At 40.8% G+C, this 20,328-nt stretch overlaps 1 protein-coding gene across 4 annotated transcripts in view; it reads right to left on the minus strand.

Annotated features, from left to right (window-relative positions):
- ANKRD28 (ankyrin repeat domain 28) overlaps positions 1 to 20,328 on the minus strand; it is a 194,974-nt gene that overhangs the window by 74,218 nt on the left and 100,428 nt on the right. For all 4 annotated transcript variants that reach the window (XM_089659998.1, XM_089659996.1, XM_089659995.1 and 1 more), the window contains exons 4-8: positions 13,338 to 13,408; positions 11,510 to 11,710; positions 3,379 to 3,466; positions 3,118 to 3,260; positions 1,525 to 1,737 (exon numbers count right to left, since the gene is read on the minus strand). In XM_089659998.1, the coding sequence (XP_089516124.1) occupies positions 1,525 to 1,737; positions 3,118 to 3,260; positions 3,379 to 3,466; positions 11,510 to 11,710; positions 13,338 to 13,408 (716 nt within the window). The remainder of the gene's footprint in view (positions 1 to 1,524; positions 1,738 to 3,117; positions 3,261 to 3,378; positions 3,467 to 11,509; positions 11,711 to 13,337; positions 13,409 to 20,328) is intronic.

Genomic DNA, 20,328 nt, shown 5'->3' on the forward strand with positions numbered 1-20,328 from the left:
AGCAGATATCACTGACAAAAGGATTCAGCACAGGCGTAATTGAAGCCTGCAGAAAAAAAAACAAATGGTAGTAGATCCATTATGGCATATCAGCTGCAAACACAATTTGAAGACAAAGACACTATAAAGTCAGCAACGAGGGAAAAGCTAAATATTATCTGACAATATAGAACAGATCCATATGTCTTCAGACACAGAGGTCTTTATTTGCAACTACAAATAGTACTGTGCAGTAACTTTTGTATTTCAATTATTTTTATTAGTTTATAAACATTAAAAAAAAAAAACAAACAGGAGCAACAAGACATGCCCACGCAAAGGCCATCAATTGCACATAAAAGGGCAGTAACTTTTAATACAAGTAATCTTTTAACAAGGTCACTACTGGAAGATGGAACTGTGAATGACTGCTATGGGTTACTGAACTTAAGTAAAAATCATTCCCAGCCTAGCTTTTATGCAAATGCAAACAGATGGGAAATCAATGCATCAGTGGCAAGGCACCTTTGTACAGTGTAATACTTTTAAAGTGACACAAACTTCTAGTTTAAAAAAAAAAAAATATATAAATATAAAATCTATATATGTCTATATCAATCTAAAAAGTCTTCCCAGCATCCTCCAAATTCAGTTTTTTGGGTTGTGTGATCTGACCTCCAGTTAGAGGCTCATTATGTTCTTTCTCCATGGTCCCACTGTATGTAAGAACTTACCCATTTTCGCTTGCTTAGGATGGAATAGAGACTACAGGATTTGAAGAGTGCATAGAGCAGTGCATATGGCTGCAACTAACATGCACTGTTCAATTTCAACGGAATGAGGAGGGAATGAAGAGGTTTGGGGGCTTACAGGGGACAGTACAAAGAGGCAAAACAAAAAAACACAGTAAATATTTCATTATAAATACATCACAGGGCCATTAAAGGGAAACGGCACCTTCTCAATCTACATTGACTATTTTGAATCCTTATTCTGCTAGCATCAGCAAATAGATAGGAAAGTATATCATATTAACTTGTTTCAACAGTTTTTTTTTTTACATTTCTTTTGTTACTTCCTAGTTTCCATGCCTAGGCAAATGATGTCATACATCCAGAAGTCCTCAAGAGGGGAGGAGGTGTTTTCTCAGCTTAGCACACTCGCTTGCTTTTATGTCTGAGCTAAGAGCAGAAAGTAATTGCTACATGAATTGTCTGCCTTTATTCAAGATGACCATTGCCAGAAATGCTAGGGGGTATTTTTCTAAGTGATTTCCCAGTAAAACAAAGTATGGGAAATATGGATGGATGGTTGAATTTGCTTTGAATATCAAAAATGAACTAAAACAGTGCTTTTGGTTTGTTATGCTCTGATAAATTGTAGTTTTGCTTTGTTACTTTAAAGTCCACCAGAGTTTCCAAGGAAGATTCCAGTTTAGCAGTCTAGAATCCTGGGCTTTACTACTTTCTTAAAACAATGATGTAATCAACAGTATGCAGGGCAGCAGTTTTTTGTTTTTTTTTTTACACCAGAAAATTTTTTTACCTTAATATTTACATCTGCACCATTACAGACCAAAAGCTCCAGACACAACGCTCCATGTGTTGAAGCAGCAGCAAAGTGGAGAGGAGAAAAACCCCGTTCATTGACTTGGTTCACATTAGCACCACAATCTAGGAGTTCATTCACAACCACATCTTGACCATTGTAGCAGGCCACATGAAGAGGTGTGTTTCCATACGCATTTGATTCATTCATCTGAAGAGGGAAAAACAGGAGAAAGAAATTTAAAGTGCACTAAAGTCCAATATTGTCTTTAAAGTACAATGTTTAGAAATATTTATTTCAATAAACCAGCCCTGGTATACACTATTTAAAAGTCTACTATTATTAATACCTGAATGTAAATAAGAGGCAACATTGGCTCACACAACTTCTGTGAGCGAAATAGCCATAAAATTCCCCCTCCTTTGCAAGTATATCCTGGCAAGACATATTACACTAAACAGAGAGCCACTATTTAGAGCCAAGACACAACGAGTCTTGTGAAAACTAGAGCTTAAGTGAAACAATTTTTCTAAAACAACCAGATTCCTGATCTGGTCAGTATTTTGTAAATGAGAAAATTCAGCATTTTAATTTTGTTATCTTTACATGAGAAAAAATATCAGCAGTTTCTGTAAAGAACATACGTAATAACTGACCTCCCATAGCGAATTTAACCTATTGCACTTTACCAGTGACTATCACAAAAAAACATAGAAGATTCAATACTCTTCTAATCAAGTACAGTCCAAGGTAGTAAAGGTAATTTATTTATTTCAGGTACTTATATAGCGCTGTCAATTTACGCAGCACTTTACATACATATATTGTACAGTCACGTCAGTCCCTAACTCTCAAGGAGCGTACAATCTAAAGTCCCTAACTCACATTCATACTAGAGCCAATTTAGACAGGCGCCAATTAACCTACCAGCATGTCTTTGGAGTGTGAGAGGAAACCGGAGTACCCGGAGGAAACCCACGCAGTCACAGGGAGAACATGCAAATTCCAGGGAGGTGGTGCTGGGGTTGGGATTCGAACCAGCGAACCTAGTACTGCCAGGCATAAATGCTAACCATTTAGCCACTGTGCTGCCCTAGCCACTATGCTGCCCTAATAGTAATAATACAAAAGCTTAAGGTGTAATATGACAATAGAAAAGGATCAGTTTTGCACTTTCCTAAAGTACTGGGAATCTAAACCAGCTGATCTTATTATGGTATGGCAGAAGTCTCCTCTGTATAACTAAGATGTACTGTCAAAAACAGCTTCAAGGCTAATGAAAAGGCAGCTCTGAGTGTTCCAATAGCCTTGGGAAACCCTTAAAAGCAATGGGTTGCCAAAGCCAGCACTGCCACACCAAATGCTTTAACAGCCTTGGAGATGCTTTCTGACAGAGAAGCAAAATGATCACTCAGCTGGATGTAGTGTTCCCATTTTCTTTATGAAACCATTCCTAAAGATTGTATGAACACTCTTAATGCATAAAATTGTTTTTATGGATTCTACCAATATACATGCAACATTTCAGAAAACTAATATTTTCTTCTCTCCATTGAAAAGGTGTGGAAACACTTCTTGCCTTTCACTTACATCAACTCCTAGATCCAAAAGATACTTGACAACACTGATCATCCCACTTGAGGCTGCGGCATGGAGTGGTGTGTACGATTTCTTGTCTTTGCACATTACTTCTGCTCCATGAGTCACAAGCAATTTAACAACTTCAATATGACCTGACAAATAAAAGAAATGTGTCTCCGTAAGTTTTTTTTTTCTGTTGTGCTAGAACACTACACAAAAACTTAGGAAACTGCAATCAGCATAAAGATAATAGGGTATAGATAATCATACCCATGTATGCTGCCCAATGTATCGCTCGCCTGTCTTTCTTATCAAATGCATTAATGTTGGCACCTCGTGACAAAAGTAAACTGACCATCTGAAATAAAAATGAAATCTTAAATATGTTTATCTAATAAAAAAAAAAAAAAGAGAATACTTTATTGTCATTGTATACATACAACAAAATTTATCAAGTTACTCTACACTTTACAACAGCAATATTGAAAAAACATTTCTCAACACAGCCACATATACATACTTCGTAAAACATGCCCAACTATATGTAAAGCCAACCCAAAACATAAGCACTAAATTTACTGGTGCAATGTAATGCCATTTATTTAAAAGGCAGCCCAACACACTTTGCAAAAAGACTTTCAGGTTTTTACTATCTCGATCCATGATGGGTAGATTTAATCTATTTATCCTGGTGACTACCATCACTGGTAGAGGGACGCAAATGAAATTCTAAATTTTGAGCGGTCGCTAAACAGGCATAGAGGGGAAATCCTTCAATGATGACTTTGTCCAGTGACCACCATCTAAGGTCTACCACAAATAGGCTTCAGCTTGTATAACAGCAGTATAAGCACCAACCTTTCAGAAAACTTTTTCAAAGCATTTGTGAAGGTTTCAGCAAGCTTTGTTAAAGCCTTTAAAAGGAGTTCAACTTTGTAAATAAATAAATAAATAAATGCACATCTTTTTGCAGGTACAAAAAGACATGCATTTTGTTTTACTAGGAGCCTGCAAACCATTGCACCAGCTATCAGTGAGGCTCCTGCAGACTGTCATTATAAGCTGTCTGTATGTACCTTGTATGGACAGGCAGTTACACAGTGACAGGAAGCATCAATGAACTACCTAGAGCACTCAGTGTCCTGGTAGTTCATTGAGAACTACAAGTGGCTGGTGCTACATGTAGTTCACCCATTCAAAGAACTCTGAATTCTTTTTAAAAATGTTGACAGTGGGTGTGGAGGGCTGCTGCAACAGTAACATGTTACACCCCTGAATACGGGTGTGACATGTTAAAAAAGGTAAACTTATTCTTTAAAGTGTATTCTCCTTATACAGTCAAACAGGGATAATACCTATATTACATTTGGTAAATGTTCTCATTCACATAGGCCAACTTAAAATATAAAATAAAAATTAAAAATGCCTGCCCATTAGTGGCTGGATAGCTGTGTTAAATTTCTATGGTCACACTTTTATTATTCATTAATTATTACAACGTTTAGAACATCAGCATTGTAATAATACACTGCTCAAAATGGTGCTCAGTAGTTTTTATGGCCCCCACATGCTTGTATGCATGACTGACAACGTCAGGGCATGCTCCTATTGAGATGACAGTGTCCTGGGATATTTTCTCCCAGGTTGTCCTTACAGGATGTCTCCAATTTACAAGCCGATCTCAATGCACCGTTTAATTGGGCAACTATGTGGCAAATGAGGTTTAATGTTGATAAATGTAAGGTTATGCACTTGGGGGCTAAGAATATGCATGCATCATACATACTAGGGGGGAGTACAACTGGGGGAGTCAATGGTGGAGAAGGATCTGGGAGTTCTGGTAGATCACAAGCTTAATAATGGCATGCAATGCCAAGCTGCGGTTTCTGTAGCGAGAAAAATCCTCACTTGTATTAAAAGAGGTATAGACTCCAGAGAGAGAGATATCATATTACCCCGCTACAAATCATTAGTAAGACCTCATCTGGAATATGCAGTGCAATTTTAGGCACCAATTCACAAAAAGAACATTAGGGAACTGGAGAAAGTACAGAGAAGGGCAACCAAACTGATAAGAGGCATGGAGGAGCTCAGCTATGAGGAAAGATTAGAGGAACTGAATTTATTCTCTCTTGAGAAGAGGAGATTAAGGGGGGGGGGGGAATATGATCACCATGTAGAAATACATCAGTGGTTCAAATAGTGATGGACTTTTGTCTTTTTTCAGGGCATCACTGAGCTCCTGGACAGTCTGACATACAACCTGGTGGCATTGGATGGACCAAAACAGGATATCCCAGAGGTGTTCTATTGGATTTAGGTCAGGCGAGCATGGGGGCCATTTAAAGGTATCAATTCCTTCATTCTCCAGGAACTGCCTGCATACTCTCGCCACATGAGGCCGGGCATTGTCGAGCACCAGGAGGAACCCAGGATGCACTGCACCAGGGTCTGAAAATGGCTCCAAGAATTTTACCCCCAAACCGAATGGCAATCAGGATGCCATTGTCTAGACTGTAGAGGTCTGTGCGTCTTTCCATATCCATATGGATATGGCTCCCCAGACCATCACTGGCCCACCACCAAAACGGTCATGCTGAACGATGTTACAGTAAGCATAATGTTCTCCATGGCTTCTCCAGACCCTTTCACATCTGTTACATGTGCTCAGGGTAAACCTGCTCTCATCTGTGTAAAGCACAGGGTGCCAGTGGCAGGCCTGCTGATTCTGGTATCCAATCGTAAATGCCAATTGAGCTCTATGGTGCCGGGCAGTGAGCACAGGGCCAAATAAAGGACGTCGGGCCCTCAGGCCACCCTCATGAAGTCTGTTTCTGATTGTTTGGTCAGACATTGACACCAGTGGCCTGCTGGAGGTCATTATGGGTCTCTGGCAGTGCTAATCCTGTTCCTCCTTGCACAAAGGAGCAGATACCGGCCCAGCTGATGGGTTAAGGACCTTCTACAGCCCTGTCCAGCTCTCCTAGAGTAACTACCTGTCTCCTGGAATCTACTCCATTCTCTTGAGACTGTGCTGGGAGAGAAAGCAAAACTTCTGGCAATGTCACGTATTGATGTGCCACCCTGGAGGAGTTGGGACTGCCTGTGCAACCTCTGTAGGGTCCAGGTAACGCCTCATGCTACCAGTAGTGACATTGACCCTAGCCAAATGCAAACTAGTGAAAAACAATCAGAAAAGATGAGTAGGGAAAAAAATTTCAGTGGCTTCCACCTGTTAAACCATTCCTGTTTTGGGGGTTGTCTCATTGTTGCCAATCTAGTGCACCTGTTGTTAATTTCATTAACACCAAAGCAGCTGAAACTGATTAAACTGCTACTTAACTGACCAGATCAATATCCCAGGAGTTTAATTGATTTGATGCTACACTCTGAATAAAAATGTTCCCTAAATTTTTTTTTTGTATTAGCAGTGTACAAACAATAGTTATATTTGACAATCCAATATAAGCTTACTTAAAAAAAATCTATTTTTCAGTTGTCAGTACTGCCTGTCTGCTGGTCATTCCATTTCTCAACTTCCTGGATTTCCAGCATATTTTGCAGCTATTTTCTTTCCATTTCTGAGGATTACATATCCCCTAGTACCGTACTGCCTGCATGCAGGGATTTCTGTACCCTTTAGTTTAAAGCCAGGCTTTGAAATATGTGACACAAAAGTGCCTACTGACAGGGCATAGTAAATTAAGCGGACCATAGATGGGTTGTTTTTTTTTATTCAGCTAGCAGGTTGAAGAAAAAAACTGACCAGATTCCCCCATCCACAAATTTGAGGTGGATGGGGGAATCCTCTCTCTGAGCGATTGTATTCTGACAGTGAGGAGACTTTCCCAAAGTATGAAAACATTGATCAGCATTGTTCGCTATAGCCAGCAGCGCTGATCGAGTGAAATTTATCTACCAGATTGGTAGATCAACTTTAGTACAACCAAGGTGCCCATACATGGACTGAAATTGGTCCGTCCCTGCTGAATTAATTTTGAATTCACCAGCAGTGAATTTTGATCCATGTATGGCCAGCTTAAGGGCTCGTGCACACTGGACTTTTTAACAGCTGTTCACAGGGGCGTCTGGCATTTTCTCCTGCCTCTAAATGCCCCTGCACGTTAGCCTGTGTCAATGCACACATAGGCTTTTAGAGGAGTTTCAAGGCAAAAAAAAATCCAGTGTGTCCAGGACCAGCGGCGTTTCAGCAGAAGAAGCCATTCACGCCCAATCGCTTGATGCGCTTAAACGCTTTATATACTTTAACAAGCGTCAAGCATTTTTCTTGCCAAAATGCTGCTGTCAGAAGGCAAGACTTCTAGGAGAGTGGTCAAAAAGTCCTTTGTACATGAGGTCTTTGTGTCTCAGAATGCAAGTAAGTAAATGTGTGGGGATCTTCACAGGTTTACAAAAGGTCAAGATCATTCAGATTAATAGATGTAGACTAGAAATTGTTGAATACAATGTGGGAATACACCGATAAGCCATAACGTTATGACCACGGAGAGGTTAAATTAATAACTTTGAAAATCTCTGTATGATGGCATCTGAAAGTGGGTGGTATATTAGATATCAAGTAAATAATGTTTGCCTGAAGTTTTGTTCAAAGGTGAAAAAAAAAGGCCACCATTGTTTGTGTGGGAATGTGTAGCTGCAGACTGGTCAGGGTGCCCATGCTGACCACAACCAAAAGCGCCTACAATGGGCATGTGAGCATCAGAACTGAACTATGGAACAATGAAAGAAAGTGGCCTTGTCTAATGACATTTTCTGTTACATTATGTGGATGGCCAGGTGCATATGTGTCACTTACTTGGGAAAGAGATGATACCAGATGCAGTACGGGATGGAGGCAAGCCGTCAGAGGCAGCCTGATGCTTTGGGAAATGTTCTGCTGGGAAACCTTGGGTCCTGCCATGTGGATGATACTTTGATACATACCACCTACCTAACCATGTTGGTGCCCAAATGCACCCCTTCACAGATATGGTATTCACTGATGGCATTGACCTCTTTCAGCAGCATAATGTGCCCTGCCACGCTGCAAAAATGGTCAAGAATGATATCAGAAACACAATATTGAGTTTGAGGTGATGAACTGGCCTCCAATGTCTCCAGATCCATGGAGGCCCCAACTCGAAATTTACAGGACTTGAAGGATTTGATGCTGACTGCTTGGTACCAGATACCACAGAATACCTTCAGAGGTCTAGTGGTGCCCATATCTCGACGGGATAGGGGTGTTTTGGTGGCAAAAGGGGGACTTACTCAGCATTAGGTGGGTGGTCAAAGCTGATTGGTGTAAATACTGTATATGCATATAATAGCTGTTTTCATGAGCATACATTTTCAAAACGTAAAAATTTAATGGTTGACCTGCAGCGAGAATATAATGGAAATTTGTTCAAAACTTGATGGGAAGTCTACACTTCTTCAAAAGACAATGTCTCTTGGACAATTTTCATTCCTAGGACATTTCCTCAGTCCGACACTGTCCCGGTTAATGCGAGAAAGAACTTTGGTCAGTGATATCCAGGCCCTGAGGTATATGGTGCATGGGCTTTTCCAGAGACAGACAGTTTGTAGTACACAGTCAACACATTGAACTAGAGCGGCCTAGAGTTAAACTTGGCAAACATCACGGCCTCAGCCTCAGGAAGTCAACACCCATTCCAAGGGCAAAAATACCCAGGCTTGAGCTATGTTGAGGACTACGCCCAGGTACTCCTAGAGATTGGCAGGATCCTGTGCATATTAAAGCTGAGAATCCACCCAATGTTCTGAAGAGTTTATCATCCGCTGCACATTGGCCACCAGACGTAGGGGTAGAGTAATCCTTCAACAGAAGGTTGACCAAATAATGTGGACTTCCCTGAAAGCGCAGCAGTGCCATGATCGGGGCAGCCACCTCGGTGAAGGCTTGAGGGGCCCAGGATAGGCCAAAGGGAAGAGCCAAAAGCTGGAAGCGCTTTTCTCCCACCATAAAAATATAGGTACTGCCGATGTGGGGGAAGGGGGGGGGGGGGAGAAATCGGGGGGAAAAAAAAAACAAAAAAAACGGGGATATGTAAATATGCATCCTTGATGTCTATAGATGCAAAAATATTTACGGATTCTATCCGGAACATTTGGACCACAAAAAGGTGTTGAGAGCCTTCAAATTTAACATGGGACGAACACCACCACTGAGCTGTAAAAAGGTTACACCACGTCCCGGACCCACAGATCTGAAATGCTCTGTGTTCATGCGGCCCAAGCAGCCAAGAAGATGTCTCCCCACTTGTAACAGCTTGGGATCCCCATCATTACCAGGGCTTGGCTGGCTTGGACATGCAGGCCCTGCAACAGAACTGAGTGGAGGAGTTGGCGTTTGAAGTGAAAGTCTGGGACAGAGAAAGAGTCTTCCACAGCTTGGAAGCTGCAGTTTTTGGCACGTGCACTTTATCTTTTTTACTGGATAAGGCTAAGTTCACACTAGCTTTGTTAGCAGGCCTCATACAGGTGTTTGGGAAGCGTTTTTAACGCTCCTCAAATGCCTATGAAAATTCTACACATGGCAGCACACAGTGTAGTTCACACTGAAGCGTTAGCCTCGCGGCAAAATTGACGCCTCATGTCGAGTCAGGAGGAGTTGAAGCCTCCCATACAAGTCTATGGCGACGCTCCTCAAACACTTGGCAGGAGTTTGCGAGGCGTTTGCGTAGTGTTAATAGCATTAAACTTCATTATAGGTATTTGTGGTGCTGTGTTAACGCTTGGCAAACGCCTATCAAACACCTCTAAACCACGCATAGGGCGTTTGGGAAGCGTTAAAAATGCTTCCCAAACGCTATAGGGGAGTTTGGCAAGAATTGGAAATTAGTCAGGTGTGAACGAGCCTTAAGAGTGCTTTTTCGACCCATGACTTTCTTAAAAAAAAAAAAAAAAAAAAAAAGAGAGGTATCTAGTGACTTATCAAAGAGTCATACTCCATCAAATGGAATAATTTCCAAGCATACCTTGCAAACACCAAGGAAAGACCACTAGGTGGAAAAGCTCCTCTCAGAAGGGCATATCCACTCATCCATGCAGAGAGTCTTTAAGGACTAGAACTGCTGGCATGCGGGCCACCACTGCCCTGGACTTGTAGAGCACTTTGCAGCTAATTGCATTATTAAAGAAAAAACATCATAAACTGGTTCCATGTCTTCAATGTGGAAGCGTCTAGGCACAGTTCCCTGAGGAAAAAGACGACAGATCTAAAAATTGCAAACCTATCCCTGCAGTCCAATGATGTAGTCAGGGGGAGAAGGGATTTCTCCATGTGAAGAATCAAAGTCTTTAATCTTATAAATATAATCAGAATCCAGGAAACCTGCTCCCAGCACAGAGGAGCCTGTGCCTTGTACTGTATGATTAAGAAAAAAGGGTACTGAAACCATTTTCAGTTCTATTTCTATAAATCATTATACATGCCAGAAAAAAAAAAAAAATCTGCAAACAAACTCTCAGATTGCATGGAAAAGCTTTGTATGCACACATGCTAGAAGGGGAGGTACTTAGATGACCTTACAGGACAGAGATCTTTTGTGTAACTTTTTCTAATCAGAGCCGATGGAAAGCCTTCAAAATGAACAGCCATGACAAGTTGTCACCTTTTTATGCTATAGATATACAAGCACTGCAAGGCTGACTGAACAAAAAGGTAGTTTAGCAGGTAAACATTTTCCAAAAATAATTTTCAACAGTGTACTTATGTGTTTAGCTGGAGCTGCTGTTTTTACAGCTATGATGTGCAAAAACAAAGGTTCTATATAGGTCAGAGATTCGCAGTAATTCCAGTATACAGTACAAAACATTGCATGTAATAAAAAAACCTTTTCATTTAAAACAAAAGAACTGTTCCCAGTTTAAGCTCTCCTACAAATAGAAAGATTAACAAAGATCATTTCGGCAAGACGTTTAACTGTGAAAACAAACAACAAAAAAAAATGCAATTGAAAGTTTTACCCTTTATATTACCATATAGTTCAGGTGTGCAATATAATTATCGAAGCAGAGAGAGAGAGAGAGAGAGAGAGAGAAACAGACTTGAAATGAGGCACATAAGTAGGTTTCTTGAATTGTATTCATTGCCACAGGGGACATGCCACTTATAGCAAACCTATGTCACAAGAAGGAAAGAGTTGAATAGCTTGAGTACATTCAAGCAGAGCTGCTAAATTTGCACAGCAGATGTCTCTAAAGAACATTGCTGTGCATGAATACGATTGCAGCCTTGAGGTCTCCAGCTCTAACAAAATAATTGCTTCAAAGCCACGTGCTGCTGTTTTGGGTTTACTTAGAAATGCAAAATGGTGTAAACGTAGTTAAGGCTTGCATTGCAATAAATCATTTTGGATACATGCCCCCATCATACCTCAACATGACCGCTGAAGGCTGCATGGTGTAATGCTGTTCTCCCTGCTCGGTCAGATACATTAACATTGCTAAGAAGAGGCACCAGTGCTTCTGCACACTTCACAGCTTTGTTTGCTGCAGCTATGTGCAAGGGGGTCTGCCAGTTTTTGTCACGGGCATTGACATCAGCTGAATGTTTTAACAACACCTGGACAGCATCCTGTAGACAGAAATAGAAACTGTTAAAAATGCAACATCGTAAAAGATTAATGGCATACAATTCCCAAATAGAGACTTCACTAAGAGCTTGAGTTACTAAAAGATGTTCAGCAGATGTTACAATCCCTGGGCATTAGATGAATTTTCCCCCATATGTAAACCTTACGTACAATTTGAGCTTTATCAGCATAAAATTTAAGGGGCAATCATTACGGACTTGTTGTTGAAGCTGCATGCCCCAATGCGGTCTATGTCTCTGACCTGTAACAAGCATATACATCAGGCGTTTGGACATGTCACATGCACATGCCTACTGTATGCACAAGGTTACAGGTTCCATAAAAAGAAAAAAGATACTCAAAGATCAAGTCTACTTTAAAGTATTTTATTTTTCTGTATCTGCTGGAGAGTTAAAGTAATATTAAAGGCAATATTTAAAAAACAAAAAAACAAAAAAAACAAAAACATATACATGTTATACTTACCTGCTCTGTGCTGTGTTTTTCACACAGCAGCTCCGATCCTCCTCTTCTTGTGTACCCTGCCAATGCTCCTGGCCTCTTCGTCCTGCCAGGTGCCCCGACAGCAAGCAGTTTGCTATGGGGGCACCCATACAGGCCCGCTCTCGAGCCGCTGTCCTGTGTGTATTCACACACAAAGCTGCAGCTCAATCAGCCCCCTCTGTCTCCTCATTGGCTACCTGGCTATGATGGGCTCCCACTGCGGTCTTAGCCAATGAGGAGGGAGAGTCCACAGAGAGCCGAAGATCTCATGCACATTGCTAACTCGAGATGGGGCTCAGGTGGGTATTAGGGGGAGGGATGGGGGGGCTTAGCAGCACACAGGTTGTTTTTTTTTTCTAGATCTTCAAGTATAAAATGCATGAAGGCAAAAAAAGTAAAAAAAAAAAAAAAACCTTGAGCCTTTACAACCACTTTAAATCTGACAAATTCATACACTCAACTGAGCTTTTTTTCTAGCTATTTACACTAGTGTTGTTCCTGGGTCACAAAGCCATTTCTAGGGAGGCCCCCAGCATTGACAATCTGGGGAGAGGGTAGTGTTAGGTGCGCTAGAGGATTTGAATGGACTTGATTAACAAAGCCCCCCCATTAAAATGGAACTAAACTCAACGATTTAACAGTTTTCTCAAAATTGTTACATTCAAGGTATATCGTGAATGATAACCGTTACATTTGCTTTTCCTCTCACCTAAACTGGGGTTATAACTGATCACACAGGCAGCACCATGGCAACCGCAGACCAAACATAGTCTAAGATGGCAGCTTCCGTAGCTGTAAAGATAGAAAGGTTTAGTTCTGCTTTAATGATTTGTTTCAACCCTCTAACTGCCACTTGTGCTGGACAGCATGGTCTGTTAAAGAAACATGAAAGATAACAGACTTACAGCTTGGATCACAAGGTGAAAATTAATGCAAAAAAGCCTATGAAAACTAATGCAGCCATCATATCTACCAAGTGATGAGCTGCAATAAAATCATTTCTTTATTTTGGGGTTTAACTCCTCTTTAAATGCCAACTGTTTGCACTTCTCATTTTTGAACTAAGCCCAAAATGGGAATATAATGAGAGATTGTACTGATGGGATCAGAAGTTTTTACACATACCTCACTGCGGGATGCCACAGCTCTGTGCAGAGGAGTCAACCACTTGCTGTCTTTGGCATTTACTCTAGCTCCTGTATATATTAAAAAAAAAACAAAAAACACAAAAAAAAGCAGATGAGATGGTGTTTGTTTGATAGTGCAGAAAAAACAAAGAACGAAAAAAAAAACAAAAACAAAAAAAAAGGATTTCCACTACTTTGCTTTACAGAATGTGAATGCACAAGTTAACATTCAGGGAGCTCACTTGGGTAAATCTCAACCAATTTCAAACTGTCCCTCTTTAGTCACTCAATCATGAATGTATTGTATAGTAGCAACAGAACTGAATATACACACACAGACATACATACAGTGGTTCACATGTGACACACCAAACCACAATGTCTCATTGTTTTGTGGCATTCTAGAATTTCATCTGCATAAAAAGTTCCTTAAAATAAGGCACAATGAGATGACTCACTGTTCATAGCAGCAGCCATAAGAACCAGTAACCACAGAAACACAGGGATGTGAACAGCAACAATAAAACACACCATTTCTGAAAAAAAATTAAAAAAGGAAATAAAAGAAAACAGGAAGTCTGAGACAGTCTTCTCTCAGGTTACTCAGCATTTACTAGTCTGGATTTCCAGCATTTCCTTCCTCACATAAAAGGGTTGGTATAGCTTCTCTAAATGTGATCAGGGAATGTACTGGTTTTAGCAGCAGTTCTTCAGGTGGCAGTGTACTCAACTTTTTTGGTAATCTCAAATATCAGGGTGCAAACATATGCCAGACTTCTGAGACCTTGTTCTGAGAAATGTGGAGAGCATAAATAGAAAAAAAAAATCTCTCAGAAAGAAGAAGGGACTTGTGAAAACTTCAATGATGAAAAAAGCATGCATCATTTTCATCACCAGGTCTTTAACAGCCAGCATAAACCTAAATCCCTCAGAAAATACCAGTTTTATTCATGCCAGATACTCTCAGCAGTGGTCTTTGGATGCAACTATTGACTGTTCTGGCTATAGTACCTTGAAGAATCCTGTAGTTTCTTTCCCCCATTCCAGTCCATATGTGTATTCACAAAGTTTTGTATCCTTTTCACAGGATACAAGGCGTACTGTGAATGGATGAGGGTGGAGGATGGGAGATAGGTCAATGGGATCACCCCTCCTCCATCTGCAGAATACCATGTATTCTGTAAAACCAACAAAAGGCTTTTTGAATGAATGAGGGGAAGAGAGACAAAACCTCAACTATACTATAGTATACTGTAGCAGAAACAGCATTAAATGTAACTTATCTGGACCAAAGCCGAAGTCAACAATGCTTTTTCCTGCCCTGCTACTAAAGACCAGTTTTTTTTTTCCCCACTTTTTGTTCACATGTAACAGGTTTTTTTTTTGCTAGAAAATTACTTAGAGCTTAATTACTTAGAACCCCCAAAGTTAATATATTTCTTAAAAGCAGAGGCCACAGGGAATAAATTGGTGAGTTTTGCAATTTGTTACGTACACAGAATTTGTGCAGCAGTTTTTCAAACGTAATTTTTTTGGGAAGATACACATTTTAATTTTTTTATTAAAAAAAAAAACATTTTGAATGTAAAATTTAAAAGCCATTACCCTGAGTAAATAGATATCAAACATGTCATGCTTTAAAATTGTTTGTGCGTGTGCAACGGCGACAAATGATGTAAAGTTTACAATTCATAGGTGAAGCCCTAAAAACCTTTACAGGTTACCACTTTAAATTTACAGAGGAGGTCTGGTACTAGAATACTGCCCATGATATGACGTTTGTGGTGATCTCTCACGTGTAGGACTATCACTGTTTGCATGCGTGTGGCACTATTTTTACACTGTCACTTTAAAATAATTTTTTTTTGATCACTTTTATTGCGGTCACAAACAATGTAAACATCTCTTGTGACAGCAATAGGCATGCAGGTTGCGTTTGAGCCATTTCTGCATTGCGTTTAATTTTTTGCAATTATGTTTTTGACGCCTTTTTTTTATGCATTTTTTCTTTCATCTTTCTTGTTGCTAGGCAGATTTAAAATGCATAATGCATCGAAATGCACTACGTGCTTTTCTGCAGCATTTCCATTGAACTCTATAGAACCAAAACCGCAACTTTTTGCATTCAAAAAAGTCCCTGACCCTTTCCAAAAAATGCACCGGGTGAAAAACGCGCAGATGTGAACATGTCCCATAGGAAATCATGTTAAATAGACTGAACTGCGTTTCTGCAAAACGCTGCAGAAAACGTTTAGGTGTGAACCTAGGGTAAGGAGGGATATGGGGTCAATAAGACCCCAAATACCTTCTCTATCCTTGAAATCATTCAATCACACCAAGATAGGTGTGATTGAATGATTTTATTTTTTAAAAATGACAGATCGTTTCTGAGAAAAACCCGGAAGTGAGGTCAGGTCATCACATCACTTCCACTTTACTACTTAATGGAGCTGAACAAGTCGATACAATCTTTGTCCGGCTCAGTGACTAGCCGGCAGCAGCGCTGGCTGGTCGATAGGGACTCCCGGTGGGCCAGGAAATCCCATGAAAGCAGTGGAAGGCAGCTTGTAATAGCAATTGAGCCACTAAGTTAGCCACTCCGATTGCTATTATAAGAAAGCCGACTGTCAGCTGCTAATAATGGTACTGGGATGATGCCTGCAACTACAAGCATCATCCTGGTACAACCACTTGAAGACCAGTGACGTACCAGGCACAGTACAGGTCAGCAAGTGGTAAAGAACATTTGTGTGCTTTAAATCAGTCATGAATCAAGGGGAAAAAAGACAAGACAAAAACACATGAGCAAGGTTGGTCAAAGATGCAGTACAGAACAGAAAATGAAAGGAAACAAACTATTCTCTGTGAGAAGACATACAGTATGCAATGTATAATCTGAACAGACTGCAAAAATTGGCTCCAGAGCAACATCAGAGTACATAGCAAATTTTAACTACAGGTCAACTGGGCTGCCAATGTCCGAATCCTCTTGGCCCTGAAAACAACAATACTTCCCAATGTGTACCCACCACAGGTAGATGAGAATTTCAGTGGTAACAGATAGGTTATCAAGACCGTTTCCCTTTTAGTAGACAGCACAGTGAAAAGAGGAAACAGCTGCGGTTTGCCAGTGGTTATCTTATTATAAAGCTTAACCAACTTTTCTATGAGGGGTGTTCCTTCCATGAGGCAAGCGTCTCTCCTTAGAAAGCATGCTACAAGGGTGGAGTTGCCAGTTCCCACTCAGCTGACTGTCAGTCACTCATTCTCATTTCTTGCTATCACAAGAAGTAGTAAAGGCAGAACATTGACCATATTTGTTCTAGCTCTTATCTCTATATATCTGTACATTTAGCACTCTCAGTTTTTCTTTAAGGAGACAAAAGTATACAAAAGTTTATGCTACCAAAAGACACCAATTCAAAATAAGGAAGGAGGAATATATTTCAGGTTCACACATGGCACACTACAGAGTATGCCCTTGCAAGGCTGTCTTTACCTGCATGTGGATGCACAGGTGTGTTGTACATCCCTGTGCAGGCAGTCACATTGATGTCAACTGGGAAACAGCGGCTGCACGGAAAAACCCACTGCGCCCAATTTGACACTTGACGTGTGACTGAGGCCTAACAGTAGCATTATCACACTTTCGATGCAACTGTATTTTTGGAGATATTGATTTCATAGATCATAACATGTCAAACCCACTGACAGCCTTATGAACACGTTTGGGAAACACTGTCAAGTTACTATTTGTTTATAAAAGACATCACAGCCTCCATCGTTTTCTTGAAGGAAAACTTCGCCTGGGCTGTGTCCAGAATAAGGCATATGTATTTTAGGTGAAGGAAGGGTTGAAGAGAATACTGCTGAAAATGTATTACCCAGCCAAAGGCCTGAAACATCTGAATGGTCCTTTGGATGTTTGCAGATAGTTGAAGGGGAGAGGAGTTCTTCAGAAGGTCATCTAGGTACCACGTTACCTAAATATCCATGTTTTAGGAGGGCAAGAAGGGGTGAAAGTACTTTTGGGAATACTCTGGGCCCAGGCGATAGGCCAAATGGCAGTGTACTTGCTTAGGGATTTTAAGTCCATGATAAGATGAATACCCTGCTGGGTTTTGCCACCCTGAATAGGTTTGAATAGAATCCATTAAAACTGTCCTTCAGAGGGACCAGAATGACCACAAGAGATGGTGATGCAGGGCAGTCAGCAAAACTGACTGTCCTTGAGAAGATTTCGGTTGGAGGTGCAGCTTGAACTCTATTTTGTACCCCATTTAAAGCCAGTGATTAAACCCAAAGGTCTGAGACATGACCCAGAGAAAGGCAAACTAACATATCCCCCCACTCTTGTGAATGAGGGTGCCTCTTCATTGTGAATAGAGTTTTGAGGTGGACTTGTTATGCGTTTCAAGTTTTGCACCAAAAGGGATTATTCACTTTTGGCTTTGAAAATGAAGCCTTAGAAGAGCAATGGGCTCCACATCTTTGTGAGGAGGTAGAAGCCCCCAAAGAAGGGATTTTAGGACCATTCCATTGTAAAAATGCCTGTGATATCTTTTATGAATTTGTCAAGTGCCTCACCCAACAGATATTCTTCAAATGGCATACACGCGAGGTGACATTTGCAAACAGCTTCAGCTAACCAGGCTTAGAGTCATAACATTCTGTGCATATGGACAGAAATTAGAGCTATTCTGGAGATCAGTGTCATGATTTGATCCAGGGCATCAATATAGAAGAGTAAGGCAGAGGGCTGAATTTGCAAGTGCTTAGCCAAGATTCAGTCCTGGAAGACAAGATTCTTTTGGTTGTTCATCGCCCTACCCAATTAGCTGCGAATTGGCAAAAAGAAACAGCAGCAATCAGCATATCTGTAAATGAAGAAAAAATCCTCAATAGGCACAGTAATATGTTTTAGGTTTTGAAATAAAGGCCTATTACTGGAACAGACCACATTTTAGTGATTTTTTTCCCCCAGTGGACAGTTTGGCAATGATTCTTGGAGGGGTGAATCTCTTCAGGGTTATAAGTAGGACTATAGGCAAAACTATTTTTTTCTCATTTTGGATACAGCAAGAGAGGGCTAGCCTTTTTCTGCCATCTGTGTCCCATTGCAGTTATTTCCCTTCACTTCTTGTCCCATAGGCAAACAGTTAGTGAAAGGAAATCACTGTAAATTAAGGAAACTCATTGGGAACCCCAGGTTACCAGAACAAGTATACATATTTGAAGATTTCCCCTCTATTACTTTTCTGGGGGCAGCCCAAAATTTGGGATTTTAGTTTACTTTCACTTTCAATGATAATGGTAAGCAGGACAAAGAGAGGGCTAATTACCCAAACGGGGGCACAGGCATTCTAATCCCTCACCACTCTAACCAAAGTTTTGCTTTTAGTTATACTTTAACCCAATCATCATAAATTTACCAGTTCTATTTGAATAAGATATGTGAATAGGGAATATCTTTTTAGACCTAGCAAACTTTTTAGTACCTATGGCAAGACAGAGAATCCAGGTGCAACACTTTTGTACACAGCATAAGTGAAGAAATCTACATAGGCAAGCACACTGCATGGAGCCATACCATCAGCTGTACAAGAAGCTAGGATTTAGAAATCTTCCACAGTCTCCTCTAATTGACTCTCAGTCCTCTTTATTCCCCACCTCAAGAGGAGGCATTTCCTTTAAGTCAGGCAGAAGGAAAAAAAAAAAAGTATGGAGCAGTAGCTTGGTGCTTGTGCATTTTGGATAGTGAAAGCTGTATTAAAGCTGTAAGGTGTCCAAGAAAGTATAACATTGTTGCAGAAAAATCTATCCAGGATAGATAGGCCAACTCTTGTGTACCTGAGAAGAAGCTACATCTGGAGTTCAGGACCGTTCACCTCCAGGGCTTCCAATCCACCACTGGCAGCTGCCTTTATTAAGCCTGTCTGCTTCATTATGAACTTTCTCCATCGCTAAAGCTTAAATAGGTTCCACTTGCTTTTTTCCATTGACATGGATGAAGATGAACCCCTTTACTGCTACTGTATTAGTACCAACAATCTACATAGAGCCTGCTGCTATGGCACTGTGACTATTTGTTCTGTTTGATGCTGAAACATATACCAGCTCTCCAGACCAGTGACGTTTCTTAAACGTTGCCATACAGCCATCCCCATTCACTATCCTACATGCTCTTCAATATTCTGATGTATCCGTGCGCCAACAAGTGTACCAAATTTCATGCATTTTATGCCCTAGTCAAATTCAGAGATCGATGTTAAAATGGGGTCCTAAAACAGCACAACACTGTCAGTTTGAGCAGTTTGTTTTGCTGTTCTTTGGCAGAGTGAATGTTTGTCTGAAATATTGCTGTGGTTTTCTTTCACCTGGTTTCCACCTTTGCCATCAGGGAGGTTATTCCCTTGTGGGATACTCATGGAGAAGGTGTGGAAAAGGGGTAAGGATTTCCATGAAGGAGTACACAGTAACCTTGGTGTTGATCTTCCTGTAGTGAAGTCCTTGTGGCAAAAGGGTGATATGAAGTGTGCAAGTACCTTTTAAAGAGTTCCAGATGGAAGTGGTGGTAAAAGGGTGACCTGTGCTGCAGTGTAACACCTAGTCATCCACCTGAAACCAAGCTCTGAATGGTGGAATTTTTACCGCCATGATTTTAAAAGTTTACCACTCCATGAACATTTTTCAAGCACAGTTCTCGATTTCCTTTTGTACTGTTCAGGAAGCCTGGAATAAAAGGAGGCTTCCATCGGTCCAGTGCTAGGTAAACCTGCCTTATCTGTCCATGTCGCTAATCAGGGTCCAGGCTTCGGCTGTCATGATGGACATAGCCCTGGAGGGATCTTCAAGGTCTGTGTTCCATAGGGATGAACCATGGCCTGGCCGTCATAGCACTCTGCAGCTAACTACATGCGGTCAACTGAGCATAAAGGTGAACACCTAAGTAGGATCCAGTGCCTGAAGCAACATTACTGAGGTTGTAC

The sequence above is a fragment of the Staurois parvus genome, unplaced genomic scaffold (assembly GCF_062004578.1).
Source record: "Staurois parvus isolate SC_StPar_1 unplaced genomic scaffold, SC_StPar_1.0 ptg001194l, whole genome shotgun sequence".
Taxonomy (NCBI): domain Eukaryota; kingdom Metazoa; phylum Chordata; class Amphibia; order Anura; family Ranidae; genus Staurois; species Staurois parvus.